The 20,310-nt window shown below is 36.9% G+C and overlaps 2 protein-coding genes and 1 long non-coding RNA gene across 5 annotated transcripts in view; 2 read left to right on the top strand and 1 right to left on the bottom strand.

Moving 5' to 3' along the window:
• The first annotated feature begins 474 nt into the window (after positions 1 to 474).
• Positions 475 to 10,248, top strand: abhd6a (abhydrolase domain containing 6, acylglycerol lipase a). Its single transcript, XM_027167671.2, has 9 exons — positions 475 to 636; positions 2,504 to 2,635; positions 5,646 to 5,802; positions 5,934 to 6,047; positions 6,758 to 6,890; positions 7,412 to 7,569; positions 8,641 to 8,695; positions 8,777 to 8,877; positions 9,498 to 10,248. Exons 2-9 carry the CDS (start codon positions 2,517 to 2,519, stop codon positions 9,678 to 9,680), a joined length of 1,020 nt encoding a protein of 339 aa, XP_027023472.1. The 5' UTR covers positions 475 to 636; positions 2,504 to 2,516; the 3' UTR covers positions 9,681 to 10,248.
• Positions 10,249 to 12,455: 2,207 nt separating this feature from the next.
• On the top strand, positions 12,456 to 14,359 carry LOC113656412. Its single transcript, XR_003443904.2, has 3 exons — positions 12,456 to 12,684; positions 12,778 to 13,714; positions 13,879 to 14,359. It is a non-coding gene; the product is annotated as an uncharacterized LOC113656412 (long non-coding RNA).
• Positions 14,360 to 18,260: 3,901 nt separating this feature from the next.
• LOC113656405 (aerolysin-like protein) overlaps positions 18,261 to 20,310 on the bottom strand; it is a 27,147-nt gene continuing 25,097 nt past the window's right edge. For 2 of the 3 annotated variants that reach the window (XM_027167675.2, XM_027167672.2), the window contains exon 2: positions 18,261 to 19,464. In XM_027167675.2, the coding sequence (XP_027023476.2) occupies positions 18,502 to 19,455 (954 nt within the window). In that variant the 5' untranslated portion in view covers positions 19,456 to 19,464 and the 3' untranslated portion in view covers positions 18,261 to 18,501. Of the gene's footprint in view, positions 19,465 to 20,036; positions 20,140 to 20,310 lie in introns of those variants that run through there. The other variant, XM_027167673.2, reaches the window with a different exon arrangement.

The following is a 20,310-nucleotide window of genomic DNA, read 5'->3' as shown; positions in this document are numbered from 1 at the left end:
GAAATAATCTGGTGAAAACATGCACAATATGTGGAATTTTTTTAAAATATATATTTCAAATATTTGAAAACAGTAACACAAATATTGCATAAAAATAAATAAATATTAATAAATGAATATTTATTAATAATAAATATTAATAAATATTAAAATAATGAAAAACAAAGTGAAAAAAAAGAATTGTGTTAAAAATAAGGTGAAAATAGGCAAACTAATATATAAAAAGTAAAATATGTAATGTAAAAAACTAAAATGAATACAAACACACGTGTTAAAATCTACTGAATAAAATCATAAGCGAAAATAAACGAGTCGTAAAACGTGAAATTTGTTTAAATTTGTAAAAACAGGAACTAGCCTGAGAACGGAGATTTTAATTCAACTTGGCAACCTCATATCGTCTGATCATCTGAACCTCTTGTAAGACGTGTGTGTGTGTGTGTGTGTGTGTGTGTGTGTGTGTGTGTGTGTGTGTGTGTGTGTGTGTGTGTGTGTGTGTGTGTGTGTGTGTGTGTGTGTGTGTGTGTGTGTGTGTGTGTGTGTGTGTGTGTGTGTGTGTGTGTGTGTGTGGAGAGAGGAGGAACATTCATCTATTGAGGAGAGAGAAACCCTGTCACACCTGGGAGACTGTTAAAGGTAAACTGTGTTTAAATATTATATCTTTATAACGGATAAAAACCGATAAACAACCGCTTTTTGCGTTAAAATAAACAAACCTCGGCTTTCTTTCTTTTTATTCCTGCTTGTGATAAACTGCACAGCAGTAAGATAATGATTTAAACACTCCAGTCGTTTATATTCACCTGAACGTGTTGTAGCTTCGATGCTAAACTGCGGTGCTGTTCGACGTCCTTTTCTTCTTATTTAACGGTCTTTTTTTGTCATAGAGATGTTGACAAATGAGCGTGCACGTGTACAGTGGCTGCTGCAGTCACGTGACCTGCTTGGACTTTGTTTTTTGTTCATGTTTCAATCTGCACATTTGCACTCATCAACCTCAGCATGCTATCTTTCTGTTTCTGTATATTAATCTACCCTCTGCCCCCTGATGCCCCCTGTCCTTTCCCTAACAGATTGATAACTGCCCTTGCCCTTTTTTGCTGCTGTAACCTGATGTGAATTGATGATGCTGTGTGTTAGTGTGTGTCACAGGATCCTTTTGTACAGTTGGGGTCATAAGTTTACACACACAGACACACACACACACACACACACACACACACACACACACCTCATATTAATCACTAAATCGTATTAATTGCATTTCATTTTTTAAGTACTGTTCTAAACTGATGAACACCTAACATGCACAAAACAAACCCTATTCTTACATTGTTTACACGTACTTATTTATATTTGAATTTGCACATCTATACTTCAATTTGCACATTTATATTTACATTTGTACATTTTTTCCCACTGTACATACAACTGTCTATTATATGTGTGTTCAGTTCTTATCATTGCCATTCTGTTTACACTGTGGAGCTCCTGTACTACAACAAATTCCTTGTATGTGAAAATATACTTGGCAATAAAGACCTTTCTGATTCTGATTCTAAAAAAAAAACTTTCAGGTCCTGACTATTTTTTAGTTTTCCATCATCTTCTGCATGTTTGACCGCTTTACAAAAGCAGCTATATGATTTTAAAGCCATGTTTTCAAACAGGGCAATTAAGGGGCTCGAACGCATATATTAGAAAAAGCTGCAAACATTCACTGATGCACAAGAAGTCAACATGATACATTATGTGCAGGGGGTGTAAACTTTTGAACAGGATGATCTGTGTAAATGATTATTATTTTGTCATTAGGGAAACATGTAGTGGTACTGAATCTGGGGAAAAAAACAAAAACAAAAGATTGTTGAATAAAATATTAATTACATAACAGCATTTTTCAGACAAAAATACATAATGAAAAGTATAAGAGTCACAGGGAAAAAAAAGTGTGAAAGTCTCCAGAAAAACTGAGCCCCGTGGAGGCTTCTGCAAGATGCTCAGCTAATTTCTTAGAAAACGTGGACCAGGACTGCAAACAAGGACTAAGACTACTTATATTTTTTCTCACCAAAATTAAAATGATTCTGTTTGTATAAATGTTTATTTTTTCCCCTACAGTACTATAATTTATTTATTTATTTATTTATTGGTGTAAAAATCAGTTTTCACATTTCATTATTTTTTGGTATTGGATGTATTTTACACATTTTATATATCATATATAAGCACAGTCTGAATAGACATGCATTCATTTTTATTAAAAAAAACTTTAATTTCTGTATGCAGAGTTTCTGATGTAATTGATGAATGTTGTTCTATATAATGCACGGTGTGATGTTCTTCAATACTTCACACGCACAGTACTGTAATCGTAGACAGTAACAGAAAATCATCGCTATATCTGTTTCTTTTGGCAGGAGGCTGCTTGAGTTGGCAGGATTTTTCTCACAGTGTTCTTTTCCACTTTATGATATATCCTTTTTTTTTAAATTTATATAAGGTGAACCGTGTTGATGGATCTGGATGTGATGAACATGTTCGTCATCGCCGGAGGAACTCTCGCGATCCCCATATTAGCTTTCGTGGCTTCTTTTCTGCTTTGGCCTGCAGCACTTATCAAGATTTATTACTGGTGAGTGTGATCGAGATTCCTCCATCGCCTTCTTTATCACTTTTTTTTGTAGTATTTCGTAGACCTGCTGAATGTTCTTCTTTTTGATTATTATACCACATTATTCCACAGCACAGTTCATTCTGATTGGTCAGGAGGTGGCGTTTAATTTTCAATAACAGCTCCTAGTTTCTATAGTAACAACTAATTTATTTAAGAACTTATGGAAATGAGTCTCTAGTATCGACGGTTGAGGAAAAAGAGGCAAATGACTAAATGATTTGTGGATAATCAAGAACATTAAGGAGGACTTTGAGGACAACAAGCTCCTAATCAGTACACAATTGTCAGACTGTATCTGAGGGTAAAAAGGACATTATTCATAATATCACTCTCTGGTGTTTATAACAGTTTATAATCACTGAGGATAAGGTTCCCTTTTGAGTCTGGTTCCTATCAAGGTTTCTTCCTTTTCCATGTAAGGGAGTTTTTCCTCACCACAGTAACCCCAGACTTGTTTATTACAGATAAATACAAACACATTTAAATATAAGTCTAATGTTAATCTTGAATCTTTGTTATAATATTAAACATTTCGTATTATATTATGTTCTGTGAAGCTGTTTTGAGACAATGTCCATTGCTAAAAGTACTATACAAATAAAAATAAATTAAAACATTAAATGCAACTAAAAATGTCTTAATAAAAAAAGTTGTGTTAGAAAGCTGGTGTTTAAAAAAGTTTCACAGTATAATCTTTCTTCTGTGTAAACTATGAAGGAAATCATTGTTTGTTCCCGGTTGCTGTCACGTGCCCTTTACTCCACATCCCGTCCTGTACACTCGTACTTTTAATCTCTGTCTAACTGTTACCTCTTGTTATTGTAGCATTCGCAAACGCACACATCCAGCTTATATCTAGTGTCTTCTGCAGACTGTAGAATGCCGACAGAGCATTTTGTTGCTTATCTGGCTCAAAAAGATCAGGGACGGTTCTCTGAATAGTGCTTAGGGCTTTATGGAGCAGAAGTTGGTCAAAGGTGAAGAAGTGAATGGTGACAGATTCCTGTGTGAGATATGAGAATCTGATGGATTTTTCAGGGTGAAGTTCATTTAGAGTTCATCATCACTGTAATGAAATATTTTTAGCTAAATGTATAAATGATGTTTTGATTTATGATTAGTTATAATTAGCATAAACATTAGATATACATTTTTATGTATGTGTGTATGTATGTGTGTATGTATGTGTGCATGTGTGTATGTATGTATGTGTGTATGTATGTGTGTGTATGTATGTATGTATGTATGTATGTATGTATGTATGTATGTATGTGTGTGTGTGTGTGTGTGTATGTATGTATGTGTGTGTATGTGTGTATGTATGTATGTATGTGTGTATGTGTGTATGTATGTCACTGATCCCCTCAGTACAGGTTAAATTTATGAAATATTTCATTACATGACACGTGTTGTTCAATAAAATTCTCTCTATTTATCTGAGTGTTACTAGAATACCTGAATTCAGGTGACCAAAAAAGCAGGGTAATAAATCAGTAATAAATATAACCGTTTGTATTTCCACCACTATATCAAGACATACACAAACGTCTCTAATAATGCCTGTGAAAACTACCTATGCCTTTATTTTGTCCTTTCATGTATGCAAATGACACGATAATCGAACAGTAAAATCACAGATCAGCTCATACTAGAGGACGTCCACATGGTAGACTATTTTAAGGACATGAAAACGTCTCTGTGGTTTTTGTTGAAATATATCATCTGAGTGTTATGTAATCTGCACAGAGGACGGTGTAATTACACAGAAGCAGACAACCTGGTCAGAGTGATGCACTGATACAAGGACATTCAGTTTCTGAAACCTCTCTAATTCTAATCTGACTAATTCCTTTCTGTTTATTAATGTAAAGTAGGACTTTTATTATTGGTGCACGTTTACTTACAGAAGGAGCAGAATATTGAGACTATTTTAACTGCCTTTGCTGCAGATTTTTGCGCATGAGCATTTTTTCACACTATAAAGCAGTTTCGTGCCCAGAAGCAGATGCAGCAAAGAGATGTGTATGTTATAATTTTGGCATCAGCCTAACCCGAACCCTGCTTATTTATAGGATGCATAAATACAAACATCATCACATACTGTTACATAAAGTCTAATCCTGCTCTAACAGTTATCCTGTATACAATCCTCATTATAATAATAATAATAATAATAATAATAATAATAATAATAATAATAATAATAATATATGATTATTTATGTCATTATAAATGCATCCATAGAGTATTATAGTGTTTTTTATTGTCTAATGATCTTGATATACAGGTTTATAGGATAGGCTCCAGATGAGCAGGATACGCAGAAGTGTTCAGTGAAAATAAATAAATAAACAAACAAATACACATCAGGGAATATTCAACATGTTTTAGGATTGGACCTTAGGATTGTAGAGCTGGGAGTCACCGAGCTCTGCTGCTGTGATGTCCAGTATATACATTACATGGTCAAAAGTACTGTATGTTGACATGTGAACATTACAATCAGTGGTAATCGGACGTTCGTGACCGATTATATTAGAGATGCGCTAACATCTGTATGTTACAAATGTAGTAAATGTAAGAAGAAATGTCATTGAGCCAACTTATATAATATCTGTCACTATGGCATTTATGCGTTGTGTCTGAGATGTTATTTATTATATGATTGGTCCCAAAAATAATCCCTACACGATCTAATCTGTATCATCTTATTAACTCACTATCATTATTAAATATTGTACACAATACGTTTCTTCGCCCTCTTCACCTTTCAGCCGTTTTCTCCTCTTGATGAAGACAATCTTAAGCCTCTTAACTACTCCTAAGACTTTTTTTTACCTTAGGAGCTCTTTTAAGGGTTAAAATGCTTTATGAATAACTTTTTTCTTTACTAGGATCTTTTCTGTATTTTATGAGGAAACGCCCACATTTGGCTTAACAAAAATGTTGTTTTGTTCTTATTTGACAGGTATTGGAGGAGGAGACTGGGGCTGCAGGTGGATTATGCAGAGCATGATGGATATCGCTTCTGTTACACACACCGGGGGAAGCCTGGGAGTCGGCCATCTATACTCATGCTTCATGGCTTTTCTGCTCATAAAGACATGTGGCTGGGTGTGGTGAAGGTATGCGCTTCATCTCATCCTGTTTATATCATTAAATAGTCCAAGGCTGTTTGTCATTTACAGTACTGTATAGTATGTAGATAATGATAAATCATAAATAATGAAAAAAGACACATTTTTAAAACTTCCAGTTCTTCCCAACCAACGTGCATCTGGTGTGTGTTGACATGCCTGGCCACGAGGGCACGACACGCACTAGCGCTGTGGACTACTCCATTGAGGGCCAGGTCAAAAGAGTTCATCAGGTATTGTTTAGTATTATTCCTGAATATCTTTATACACTCCTAGTTTGTTGTTTCAGATAATAGACTACAGAAAAAAGCTTTTATTTTTCAGTACTACATTTAATCTCTATTTAATTACATCGAATTGGCAGCTAGTTTTATCCTTGTTAAAATCCACTCTCATTTATTTATTCATTGGTCTTTAGTGTTTTTTTTTTTTATGCCGGCAGCAGATCAGAGACGGGACCTCATGAGTCCATTATAAGGCGCTCTTAGTTGTACTACTGTACTTAATTGGTCCAGATAAGTGTGTAATAGTTTTTTTACTAGAATGTTCCATATTAGGGGGCACGGTGGCTTAGTGGTTAGCACGTTCACCTCACACCTCCAGGGTTGGGCCCCCCCCCCCCCCCCCCACTTAGTCACACTAACATGCCTTTCCAAAATCATGTGCCTAAAATTTTTTTCATCACTGTGTCTGTGTCCTTGTGTGACACACCAACTCTGATGTCTCTCTCTTTTCACACTGAGTAAGAATGCTTATGAGGAAGAGGAACTTCAATTAGCGGATTTAAATCTATGGTAGATTCTTCTGTTCTTTGAATATTAAGACGGCGAATGTTTCACATCGCAGAGCTTTTAAGCCTGACCTTTAATTCTAGCTGCATCTGCTTGCAGCATCAGCTTTATTACGGTTTGCTTGCAGTTTTTACACTTTGCTTTCTCTGCAGTTTGTAGAAAGTGTTCAGCTGAATAAGAAGCCCTTTCACCTGGTGGGAACATCCATGGGTGGTTGTGTAGCAGGAGTTTATGCTGCTCGCTATCCCTCTGATCTGTCCAGTCTCACACTGATCTGTCCTGCAGGTTAGTATCACCCGACACTGACGCAGACCCTCGTACTTATATTCTGACTATGTAAAGCACAGATTTACGATGGCAGCGTGTTGTAAGAACATCTATGTCGTGTAAGTCAACATTTGGCTCAGTTTTATTTTGAACAATATGCATTATCACAAAGCAGCTTTACAGCAATCTGGATGTACAGTAATGTGACTTGGATCCCTAATGAACAAGTCAGAGGAAAGAGGAAAGAATGACGAGGAACGTCTTATGTATAGTATGTTCCTCAATGACATGAGGAAGAAGCCTGAAGAGGAACCAGACTCAAAAGGGAACATACTCTGGGATAAACAGTACGTTATTCAGGTGTAGAAGAAAAAACAAAATCAGTAAATAATGTGTTGAATTTGCTGAGATGTCAAATTTGAGCTGATGCCAGTCCAGATTTTTTAGGAAGATACAGAGAGGAAGCATTAGAATAATGTGATTGAATTATTACAAGATAATTGTAAGACCACAGAAATCTGCATCTTTTTGTCATGTAGGTCTGAAATACCCCAAGGAGAGTGAATTCCTTAGACATCTGAGAGACCTGGAGAACAGCACGGATGTCCAAAGCATCCCTCTCATCCCCTCAACTCCAGAGGAGATGGAGAACATGCTGAAACTGTGTTCTTTTGTGCGCTTTAAGATCCCTCATCAGGTAAACACCTTTTAGTCCTACAGCTTGCTTTAGGAATTCCCCTTTAAAGCTTTATGCAGTTTAGTCCACTGATTACAAATACCTCTTAAATCTTTTCATTTATCTGCATAAAATCTAAAACACCATTTAACACACAAAGAGACTACAAATGTTTACATTTTTTATTTTAAATTAAGTTTTAAAATAAGGTTTTTGCTATATAAACACTGACTCACAGAAATATTCATTCCCCTTGAAATGGCATTATACCTCGAGTCATTTATTTATTTATTTATTTATTTATTTATTTATTTATTTATTTATTTATCAATAAATTAGTCACTGATGAGTTTGCAAAATGTTTACCAAATAAGACAAAACATTTGTGTACACGGTTAAACAACTACAGAGTGATACAGACGTGTTCACAGCATCATATGAATTTATGTTGTATTGCTCTATTTTGCCCCCTAGTGGAATAGCAGAGACTTTGCCCATTTAAAAAGCTTTAATTCTGTTACAGTCCAGAAGATCATTTTAATTTAAAACACTTGTTAGAAATAACTTTTGCGGTGCAAATTACAACCTTTACCATGCATATGGGACAAATGTTTTTGTATAGTTCTGTATCATTGCCCAGAAAGATTTTATTTAGAGTTTAATTATTTTTTTTTTTTACTTTGTAAATGTTAATTTACTTATTATTTATTATTTTGTAAATGTTAATAAATATGTAAATACTTTTTGCAAGTGTTAGATAAATATTTTATTATTATTATTATTATTATTATTATTATTATTATTATTATTATTATTATTAATATTATTTTTATTATTATTATTATTATTATTATTATTATTATATAGTAAATTATTAAAATAAGGATTGTGATACGGATGTGTCTAAGTTGGAAAATTTGCAAAACATTTAATATTTAAAATGATAGCACCGGCCCAACGGTGTCCTATTTGGTGCAGCCATTTTTTATATCGTCATTTTTGTAAATTAATAAATATAAATCAGTTTGAAAAATTGCATCCTTGTGGCTTTATTTGTATTTAATTATTATTATTATTATGAATTTTAAACAGATCCTTCAGGGGTTGGTGAAAGTCCGTATTCCACACAACAACTTCTACCGTGAAGGTCAGTTCCATTCTCTTAACATTTTGCTGTGTGCCTGCTTTAAGCTGACATGCCTACAATATTCATCTCTTTTGGTTTCAGTGTTCATGGAGCTAGTAGACGAAAAATCGAGACACTGCCTGCATGATAACATGCACCTCATTTCAACACCACTTCAAGTCATTTGGGGGAAGCAAGATCAGGTCAGATTAGATCACAAGGTCACGTCACGTACATCAGAAAAACACCTTAAAGCAATCGAATTGAGTTGACTATTTCTAAAGGACCAAAAGTAACTGGACAGACAAACATCATTATAAATTACAGTCTTATTTTTAACGCAATGCAAAAGCAAAATCTGCAACCAACTTTAGATTTTTCTCTGCTAACCTGAGTGTTAATACCCTTTAATCAAATCTGAAGGTCCTCTCTTTAAACCCATTATTTGATTTCACATACTATATCTATTACTATACTGTATCTACTATATCAGCATATTATGGTTAAATATTTATGAACTTGTCTGTATAGAATATACTGTACATCTTACCTTGTGAGCGTCTTGAAGCCAGACAAGAACATGTTTTTCCTAAGAAATTTTTTTTTATTGTGTTTGATCGGTTTCTTCACACTATATATAGTTGAACTTTTTGGTTTGTAGATAAATTGTAAAAAACACACAAATATAATAAAAATAAAAATTTCCCCATTGAAAATATGTGGGGTGTGTAAACTTTTGTACCCATGCCACATCATTCTTGTACGCTTGTGTTTTGTTATGGTATCTTGTTATCATCTGACAGTGTGGTTATACTTTGTGCAGGTGCTCGATGTATCCGGTGCGTCTGTTTTGGCTGATACTCTGCCCGGATCCCAAGTCGATCTGTTAGACAACTGTGGCCATTCTGTGGTGATGGAGCGTCCTCGGAAAGCTGCTCATCTCATCGTGGACTTCATCACTCGTCAGCAGAATTCAGGAAGTGCTAGCAGCAAAAAGATTTCTTGAAACTATGAAAAATCACAGCGAGATTTTATTATTTGTACGAAATTTGTAATTTATCTTAAATGTATTTTTCTAGTGAGCCCTCAGGGACAGACCACCAGGGTTAAATTTACTCTTAGTAAATTTATACTAAGTATTAAATACTATTACTCATAGTATTTAAAAATTAACAGAACTAGAATTGCTGGAACATTGCTGAATTTACTGCAGTGTGGACCAATAACAGGCAATAAAATTTCACCGACAGTTTCACGTTTTACTAAATTCAGAAAAAGGCCCAGAAAAACAAGTACTATTACTTTTTGTAAGAAATGTCCTTCGATCTTTTAGGTAACAGTGAAACACTGCATGTACTTTTGTGTACCTTGTGCTGTAAGGCACTTTTTGAAGCCTTCATTGTATGCATTAGCATAAAGTTTTAATTTGTTTGGTATTTCTTCTGTGTTAAAATCCACATTTAAGAGCTAACAAGTCCTGAAATGTAACGGTGTATTGTTCATTTCCATGTGAAATGCACTGCCCTCATACACTACATTGTTCTGAATACTTAGTAAAAACACTGAAGCCATAACCCTGTGTCTAGACACATTTCTAATACAAAATAACCTGACTATTCAATAGTGACTGTCAGTTTACTAGATGCTTAGATACAATTAAAACACCCACTGTATAATATGATGACAAATTATACATTTAATGTGTAGCTACTACATATGTTTACCTAGTAAACTACTACCTGGTACATTTTGGCATTACACACATTTACTTTAGTTGACGTTAGAAGTGTTGTATGGGCTGGAATGCTATTTAGCAGCACAAGGAATAATACATATGGGGGTATGCTGTTATGGGAAAATAATCAATGAATTGTGTGGAGTAATGTGGGATAACTACCTGACCAAAGCAGCATATTTATACCATAGCAGTTTGGCCATTATTGCATTCAATTTTATTCATTAAAGAAGGACACATCTATGCTGGACGCAAAGAGGGACAGATAAACTGGGGACCCTGGAGCTGTGAGATGACGTTAAGGATGGAGCTTGTGGAAGTATCAACTGGATAAGGCTTCAAAGAAGGAAGTGAGAAAATGGAGCTGCTGTCTTTTTCCAGTCAAAGTCCCTTCAGGGAAACTGTGGACTCTCCAACACTCAGTCCAGATTACCTGCTAAATATAATAACGGTGCTGCAGTTAAAAACCAGTGGTTGTGAAGACATCACCCAAAAATCTCTGTACATTGGCTGTGAATTTATCTGTAAAGCATTTTAAAAGTGAAATAATTATTATAAATCAGGGGCTTTTTTTTATCGCTATACGGTGCCTCCCAGAAAACAATGCACAGTGGGCAAGTGCATCAAGTGGGTAAATATCAGTGGACTATTTTATGTTGTTACTGACCCATTTGGGGACTGTAGGTAAATGAAACCCCACAGTTTAAACAAACGGGGGCGCTAGTGAGCCACTTAAGAGACACACCTTTGTCTGACCTTTTTGTCCACACTTTACAGCTGACAAATGTGATGTATGTGTCAAATTTCAAAATCTAAGCACGCCAAAAGCCTTAAATATGCCTGAAATAAAAGTAAAATTTGACACGATGCCATGACAACAGTGTTTGAGACATCAAAAATCCGTTCGCAATTTCGAATTTCCAATACCTCTGCGTCATGGTGGCCAAGTCTGGTCTCAATTGCATGAATCCCCTAGGAGGAGTATTTAAAGGTTTACCGCATGCAGCTGTCAAAAAATCCACCTTTGTGACTGACACACTTCCTGGGGCCTGTTGGTGGCGCTATACTCGGGACTCACAATAAGCACATCAATGCGATCGGAATCCTTGGCCAAACATAGACACCGCGTGTCATCACAATAAGACATTTTTTGCCTTAGATAGAAGACACTTTGTTTCTCTGAATTCGCCATAAATTAATCGTCTCGCCATGGCAGCACCGTTCGAGATATCAAAAATCCCTTCGCAATTTAGCAAGTGCATGTTAAGGGACCCCAATTGGCCAATGTGTGCAAAAAAAAAAAGGATAGATAGATAGATAGATAGATAGACAGACAGACAGACAGACAGACAAACAAACAAACAAACCCGAGCAAAAACAATAGGCTTCGCACCATACGGTGCTCGGGCCCTAAAAATTACGTTAAAATGCAGGACATGTCGTCGATGGGTAAGAAAATGATTTATCAGTTTCATCCAAGAGCGGAGAAGCACAGGTACGCGCAGCGTGCACGCGCAGTCAGAGCTGGAGGCATTTATCTATAACGTTAATCGGCAGAAAGACGCAAAGACGGTTATAGAAGGTATTTTATAAATGTGAGTAGTTGCAGCTGTGAACGGTCATGCAGTGCACTACGTCGCCTCCACACCTGACTCAGGGGAACAATGGGTCAAAACAGGCTCCATCACCTGGCTGTGATGTCAGTTGAAAGAGATGTCTTTAATTCCATTGGTCAGGACCAGGGGCAGATCTAGGATTTCATCTTTAAGCGTTTTAGCCCTAAGTGAGAATTTAAAACAAGAAGAGTTTTATATTATATATTACATGACTACATAGTTATGGTATTATTTAAAATGGCAAAAGTAGACAACAAAATTTTTATTCATGATGTATGTGTGCATTCTCTACGCACAGTGTGTCCAATGAATGCAGTCATTGATAAAAAAAATATTCACAAGACAAAGACCAAATTAATAAATGTTATTTGTATTTAGCATTGAATGGATTGTTTGCATTAATATTTTGTTTGTTCTATCATCTCTGGTAATAAGAATAGTGAAATTTCACTGCCTTTTGGTTGCCATCTTTACGGTTTTCCGCCGATTAACGGTATAGATAAATGCCCCGGAAGATGCACCATGGTATTGGGAAGCCCTGTCTGAACCAGATGGCAAAAGACGGCACTGTGTGGGTAGAGGAGAACATTGGAATGACCAGTGCAGTAGCAAATCGCTCGTGCTTCACTGCGCAAGCTGGACCCACAGAGTCTTCTAAGGTTTGTCATTGCTATAGTACATATGGTATTTATATAAACCCATTTAGAGTGAGGTTCATGTAAATTTACCATTCTCTATTTCTCTTCCGACAGCATAAAATTACAAGCGTGCTCCAAAGCTTCCTTTGCCCGTTAGACGTGGGAATGCTGCAGACCATCAGGGAGTGCGCGGTCCATCAAGCCCGTAGAACAGAGCCAGACTGGAATTTGACAATTCACGAACTGATGGCATTCATTTAAATTCTTTTTGTAAGAGCAATCATGTGTCCCATTGGTGCCATTGTGGATTGCTGGTCAGAAAGCTTTCTGGTGCCAGTAATCAAAGAGACAATCCCCCGAGATAGATTCCTTTCAATTATGCAACACCTTCGATTTGATGACAAGGACAGGTGGGCAGAACGGATGAAAACAGACAAATTTGCTGCGATCTCCGACATCTGGACACGCTTCACCAAGAACTGTGCTGAGAGTTTCACTCCAGGAGAACACATGACCATAGATGAACAACTGTTCCCTACCAAGGTTCGTTGTCCATTCACACAGTATATCGCAACCAAGCCAGACAAATTTGGGATCAAGTTCTGGATGTCCACGGATTTGGAGACCAAATATGTCTGCAATGCATCTCCTTACTTGGGAAAGGACCCCAGTCGTCAGAAGGAAGAGAGGCTGGCAGAGAGCGTAGAGAAAATTGATAACTGATGGAGCCATTTTTGAATGATAGCAGAAATGTCACGACAGACAATATCTTTACTTCAAAGTCACTGGCGAACAGACTGCTGCAGTGCAAAACAATGCTACTGGGCACGGTGAATAAAGTCTGTCGTGAGCTCCCACCACTTGCAAAAGACAGTGCACATCGAGAGGTATTCTCCACTTCAGTGCTTAGAAGTGGCAGTGTCTCCTTGACAATTTATGCACCGAAAAAAACAAGACTGTGTGTGTTCTGAGTTCCACGCACCAAGACGTGATGATCGGTGACGGCAGAAAGAGGAAACCCAACACGATAACAGACTATAACCACATGAAGGTATGTGAATGTATATATAATTTTACACCAGTGCTACAATGTTTTCTGATGTGTACTATACAGGCTTATAGACAAAAGCACATATACTTTTCTCTCTCTCTCTCTCTCTCTCTCTCTCTCTCTCTCTCTCTCTCTCTCTCTCTCTCTCTCTCTCTCTCATGTAGATGTGTTGGACCAAATAGCGCGGATGTATTCTGTAAGAGCAGCAACACTCAGGTGGCCAGTAGCAGTTTTTTACAATCTGCTGGACTTGGCGGCGGTGAATGCCTACATTTTGTACAAGGCATGTAGAGGGTGGACAGGCAAAAGAAGATTGTTTCTGAGGCTTCTTGCTAAGGAACTTTGTTGCCGATTCATGCAGCACAAGGAGATACTGTATTGGCACAGAGGCAGGCTGCTGAAGCTTCTGCAGTTGCTGTGCCAGGGAAGGTACAGACAATGCAGTTCCAGGTGCAAGAGAGCTGCAACAGGAATCGCAGCAGGTTTACCTGTGCAACATGTGAAAAATTCACCTGTGCCAAATGCAGGGACAATGGACACTGGGTCTGCAAACGCTGTAAAGTGTGAAACACTTTCAAATAAAACAGACTTGTGTATCCATAGGGGGCACGGTGGCTTAGTGGGTAGCACGTTCGCCTCACACCTCCAGGGTCGGGGTTCGATTCCCGCCTCCGCCTTGTGTGTGCGGAGTTTGCATGTTCTCCCCGTGCCTCGGGGGTTTCCTCCCCCAGTCCAAAGACATGCATGGTAGGTTAATTGGCATCTCTGGAAAATTGTCCGTAGTGGGTGAATGAGAGTGTGTGTGCCCTGCGATGGGTTGGCACTCCTTCCAGGGTCTATCCTCCCTTGATGCCCGATGACGCCTGAGATAGGCACAGGCTCCTCGTGACCCGAGAAGCTCAGATAAAGCGGTAGAAAATGAATGAATGAATGTGTATCCATATATTGTGAATGTGTGTCTTTTGTATAAATATGGCAGGCTTTCTGAAGTTTTTCATCTTCCGTGGAGGCATGTTGGCTTCTTGTTCCATCTCAAAATTCATTTTTGGTGTTATAATTGATGGCCAATGAAATGATTCTGTATGTGTACGAACATGTCAAAAGCCATGGACAATAACTTCACTCACCTAATTTGTGTGTATGTGTGTGTGTGGTGTGGGAGCGTGTGTTTTGGGTGCATGTGTTAGTGGACATTTTATGTGTGCATTTTTGTGTTTGTATGTATGTTTAGTGGGACCTGTTGCCCCACTAAATGTGGTGGGTCAAATTGACTTGGGAGGACTTTCGGAGGAAAGTATTTATTTTACCAACACATAGTTCAACAAAAATAGACCAAATTAATTTTACTTGCAAAGTTGATAATTTGGAACAATCCTGGTAAATTTCAGGCAAATATGTGGAAGGAAACCCAAGTTATGACACATTAAACTTTTCAGATGAGTCAAATAGACCCCAGGTCTGCACAAGGGTTATATAAATATGACATGTACTAATGACAAACCTTAGCACACAACTTTTTTTTAAATAAAACAGACTATTTTGTATAGATAGGCTGTGAAGGATTCCATGTCACACAGACGTTTGGCCTGCCTTGGATCTGAGTGAACAAATGCAAATGAGCCAGGCCTCAGAGGTGATAGGGGCGTTTGCACAACAAAAGCAGGAGAACAATGGAGCCGTAGGGGTGCTAGAAGGTGTGAGGTCGAAAGATTTTACGGAAATTTGCGCAGGTTTAGCAAATCTATTAAGCTCTGACTGCGCGTGCACGCTGCGCGTGCCTGTGCTTCTCCGTTCGAATAAAGCAGACGCACTTTTGAAAGACTACAACGCACGCGCGTAAAAGAAAAGTAAAAAAATCGATAAATAACTGATAAATAATTTTCTTTCCCATCGACGACATGTTATGCATTTTAACGTGATTTTTATTTTCTTATTTATGAAAGTAAAACTTATACTTATAGTTTTAGGGTGGCTGAGATCACAGACAGGGGGGCTAAATAGTATAAAAAGTTGAAGGCTATTACATGTTTCTGCTATAGTAGTGAACTTAATGTACAGAGATTTGTGTGTGGCTATAGTATATATACAGTACTGTGTTAACATTAAAAAGAAATCAGTTATTACAATCCACGTGAAATCCCCCCCCCCCCCCCACTGTCAAAAGTCCAGAATTTAAGTCGTTTTTCCCCCCATGTGATTATTGCCATCATTGTTTTAATCAATGCTTGTGACAAATCTTCTGGGTTGCTATTTCAAATTAATATAATACATTATTGTAGCTGGATATCTATATAAACGTAGCGTAATTATAATGACAAAACTTAGTGGGATATTCAGTGATATTGGCTATGCAATATCGACTTTTTTGATTGGCCAATACCGGCAGACTGGAGCCAATGGAAATGCTTCTCTCCTTCGATGCGCGTCTTTATTCCTCTGAGAACTTCAAAGCGGACCGCTTGAGGTAAATTATCTGGAATGCTTAGTATAATAATTGATTTACGATGCCAACCCAGCTAACACACGACGTACTAGTTACGTAATTTATTGGTCATTTTTGGTAATTTCATGACTTACTAGCTGGCAACGTAACTGTTACGTCCTAGGAAGGTAATTTCATTACTATTACAATTATATAAACATTCATTTCCTTTTCTATTTAGGTTAGCTTGTTAAAACTTTTCAGTCTTAAAGTTTCCCTCAAAACAGATTAAATAATTATTATTAATACTTCAGTAAAGTTCATTAAATCTATTCTGTTGTTATTGGGGTATTTAAACTTATACTGTGTATGGACTGACAAAGGTGGTACATGAGGAAGCAATTTGACAACAATGCAGTAAATAATTTAGGTGCATCAAAAAGCGTGCTCGTTAAGATACCAGCAGACAAGCTAATCCAGCACAAATTAGTGCATAAAAGGTCACCAGAATGAAGTTTTTGAACCTCATAATTAAATACAAAAGGAGGAGAAAACTGCATAAAGGTCCACTTTTTAAGAAAAAGAGCCCCATTCAATAGGCTGGCTATGGGCCTGATGTGTGTGTGTATGTGTGTGTGTGTGTATGTGTGTGTGTGTGTGTGTGTGTGAGTGAGTGAGTGTGTGTATGTTTGTGTATGTGCGTGTGTGTTTGTGTGTATGTATGTTTGTGTGTGTGTCACGCAGTGTGTGTGTGTGTGTTTTTGTGTGTATGTATGTTTGTGTGTATGTGTATGTTTGTTTGTGTGTGTGTTTGTGTGTGCGAGTGTTTGTGTGTGAGTGAGTGTGTGTATGTTTGTGTGTGTATGTGTGTTTGTGTGAGTGAGTGTGTGTGTATGTGTGTGTGTGTGTGTGTGTGTGTGTGTGTGTGTGAGTGGGTGTGATTTTGTGTGTATGTGTATGTATGTGTGTGTATTTGTGTGTGCTTTCGTGTATGTGTATATGTGTGTGTATATTTGTATGTGTGTGTGTGTTTGTGTGTGGATGTTTTTATGTGTGTGTGTGTGTATGTGCGTGTGTGTTTGTGTGTGTATGTATATGTATGTTTGTGTGTGTCACGCAGTGTGTGTGTGTGTGTGTGGGAGTGGGTGTGTTTTTGTGTGTATGTATGTATGTGTATGTTTGTGTGTGAATGTTTGTGTGTGTGTGAGAGTGGGTGTGTTTTTGTGTGTGCATGTATGTATGTTTGTGTGTGTGTGTGTGCGTGTGTGTGTGTATATATGTGTGTGTGTGTATGTTTGTGTGTGTGTGCATGTTTCTTTGTGTGTATGTGTGTGTATGTTTGTGAGTCTTAAACTGATAAAAAGTGATAAAGATTGATATAGTTAGAAAAGATTTCAATTTGGAATAAATGCTGTTCCTTTTAAATTTTTTGTTAACTTTTTTTTATCAAAGAATCGTGAAAAAAGTATCACAGGTTCCAAAAAAATATTAAGAAGCACAACTGGTTTCAACATTGATAATAAATTAGCATATTAGAATGATTTCTGAAGGATCATGTGACACTGAAGAGTGGAGTAATGATGCTGAAAATTCAGCTTTGTTCACAGGAATAAATTAGAAAAACCATTATTTTGAAAATAGAAAACCATTATTTTGAACTGTAAGAATATTTCACAATATAACTTATTTATTTATTTGTTTTATTTATTCATTCATTCATTCATTCATTCATTCATTTAAAAAAGCCTTCTTTCAAAAACATTAAAAATAGTCATTTTCCAAAATTCCCCAGATTACGTTCCCGTGGAAAGTGTCCGGGAATTTATTGGAGATTTACCGGAAAGCTTCCGCCCCTTTGCAACCCTAGTTCTAACACAGTGAAGCATAAACTATTTATTTATTGTTTATATAATATTTCCCCCCCATATTTTATAGCATTTGGTTTTTAGGACATCCCCTGTATGTTAGAATATTAAGAGCCACATTGATACAGTTCACTAGTGTACCATCAACTTGATCAGTGGAACATTTTATTCAACATAAATCTGTGAGAAGTATCTGAGTTTAATCTAAGGGCGGAATTTGGTAATTAATGAAGTAACTAATGAGGTCACAAACAAATGCCACAATTTAGCAGATTTTTATTCAAACTCAGAAGTACAGGTCAATTTTATTCATTCAAACTCTTTACAGATTATAAAAAGCACAAGAATCATCTTTAAAGCAGTTGAAGTGTAGGTGAAACTGTACTGTAGGTGAAACAGTATGAAAGAAAAATCTTTTCTAAAAAAAAGATCTTCTAAAAAAAAAATCACTTGATCAAAAAATATGCATCTGCACCAAGCTTATTCTGAAGCTGTATCATTTAGAGGCTTTTTCCAGATTCATTCACAACTACTTTTGCATCAGTGTAGCTGAGCCCTTTGTAGGTTCCACTGGTTTTAAACTCCAGCACACTGCCATTGTAGCAGGTAATCTGGACTGTTCCAGTGTAGGGGAGATCAACTGTAGCCCGACCAATAGTGATGTGCACATCTACGGTTTTCCCTGGAGGAACTTTAACAGGAAATGAGAACAGCTCAGATTTCTCCTCAGTGTTCTCTAAACCATACGAGCTCTCGGTTCCCACTGTGAGACTGAATCCAGCTGTTACTTCCACAACCTCTGGAACTCCTGCCTTCACTTCCATACTAAATGAGGCTTCCAGCTTGTTGGTAACGGACCAGGATGACTTTCTGGTGACTGTTTTGGAGGATTCTATTTTATATTCTTGAGCTCCAGTAGTATTATTATGGTATGTATTGGATTTGATTTCCTCAACAGCCACATTAGGTATCACATTGTGAAGTGTGGGATACTGAACATTTGTTAGCTTTGTAGACTTGATGGTGTTGATGAATTTAAAGCATAAGCTATCAATATCTGAACCAGCACGTCCTCCGATTCCCATGCAGATCCCAGAACCCACATCAATTGGATATTCTTTTTTCAGCCCCCATTCTGTCATCTGTGCAAAGAACTCTCGGGACTTATTTGTCTTGAATTTGATGGCACCCAGACGTGTTCCAGCTCCGTTTCCCCAAAGTGAAAGGGAGGTGAAATTCTCTCCATCTTCAAATATAAATTCTGAATACTTCCCATCAGAGTTACCAAATTGCTTGGACTGGCCATCAGTTAGCCAAACCTTGATGGCTTTTATCTGCCAGCCACCGGCCCACACCCAGATCTGTTTCAGTGTGGCTCCATTTGTAATACCATCAAAATTAAAACCTTGTCCTCCTTGCCCTCCAATTTCAAGGATTGGTGCCAAGTATGACATGATTATGCACTTAGTAAAAAGAGAAAAAAGAGAAACATATTTAGTTTTTTTTTTAATATTCTAAGGAACAGGCAAGAATTATTTTTCCTCATTGTTTACCTTTAAGATACTAAAATATCTGAAACGGGTCGAGCTCCAGCTTATATTGCTTGCTGAGATCATAGAGCATTACCAAGAAATTCCATTGCTAGTGCCATCATCTATTACTGCAGTCTGCTATTTGTTAATATTTATATGATACACAGATGTTAACATTTATATGATTTACATGTTCTTTTGTATCAAGTAGCAAAATTCAGAACCGAGGCTAAAGCACGATCCAGTCTATAGAACTGCTAAATTAGGAACACGTTTTAAGTAAATGCAAAGCAGGTGTATATTTTTAAAATAATTTAAATATACTTTTAAAAACTCTAATCTTTACTAACATGGTAAATAATGTTATTTAAGGGAACCATAATGAAAAGCATTAAAGCCTATAATATCTATAATTTCTCTTCCTGTTGAAAGTATTGGAAACATAATTCCAAAACTTTAGCTGAATACAATATAATAAATGTCAAAATAGCAGCTACACTTACAGAAGTAGGTCAGAAGCAGGTATGCAAGTATAGTGGATATGACAGTAGGATTATATTGCCTTTTATAAGCAGAAAGGTGGTTTTAGGCCAACCCACTAAATTCCTAAGCTACAACAAGACAAGACTAGACAAGATAAATTTCCCTATAATAGCACTATAATAAAAAAAACAAAAAAAAAGTTTGATACAGCCCAAAACATTTATTGTTTCATGCATCATTTCATGTGGCCCTACCTAATAAAGGACACGGGTTTCTTCAGAACCCGAAAATAAA

The sequence above is a fragment of the Tachysurus fulvidraco genome, chromosome 2, assembly GCF_022655615.1.
Source record: "Tachysurus fulvidraco isolate hzauxx_2018 chromosome 2, HZAU_PFXX_2.0, whole genome shotgun sequence".
NCBI classification, from domain to species: Eukaryota; Metazoa; Chordata; class Actinopteri; order Siluriformes; family Bagridae; genus Tachysurus; species Tachysurus fulvidraco.
This window is presented reverse-complemented; position numbering and strand designations above follow the sequence as displayed.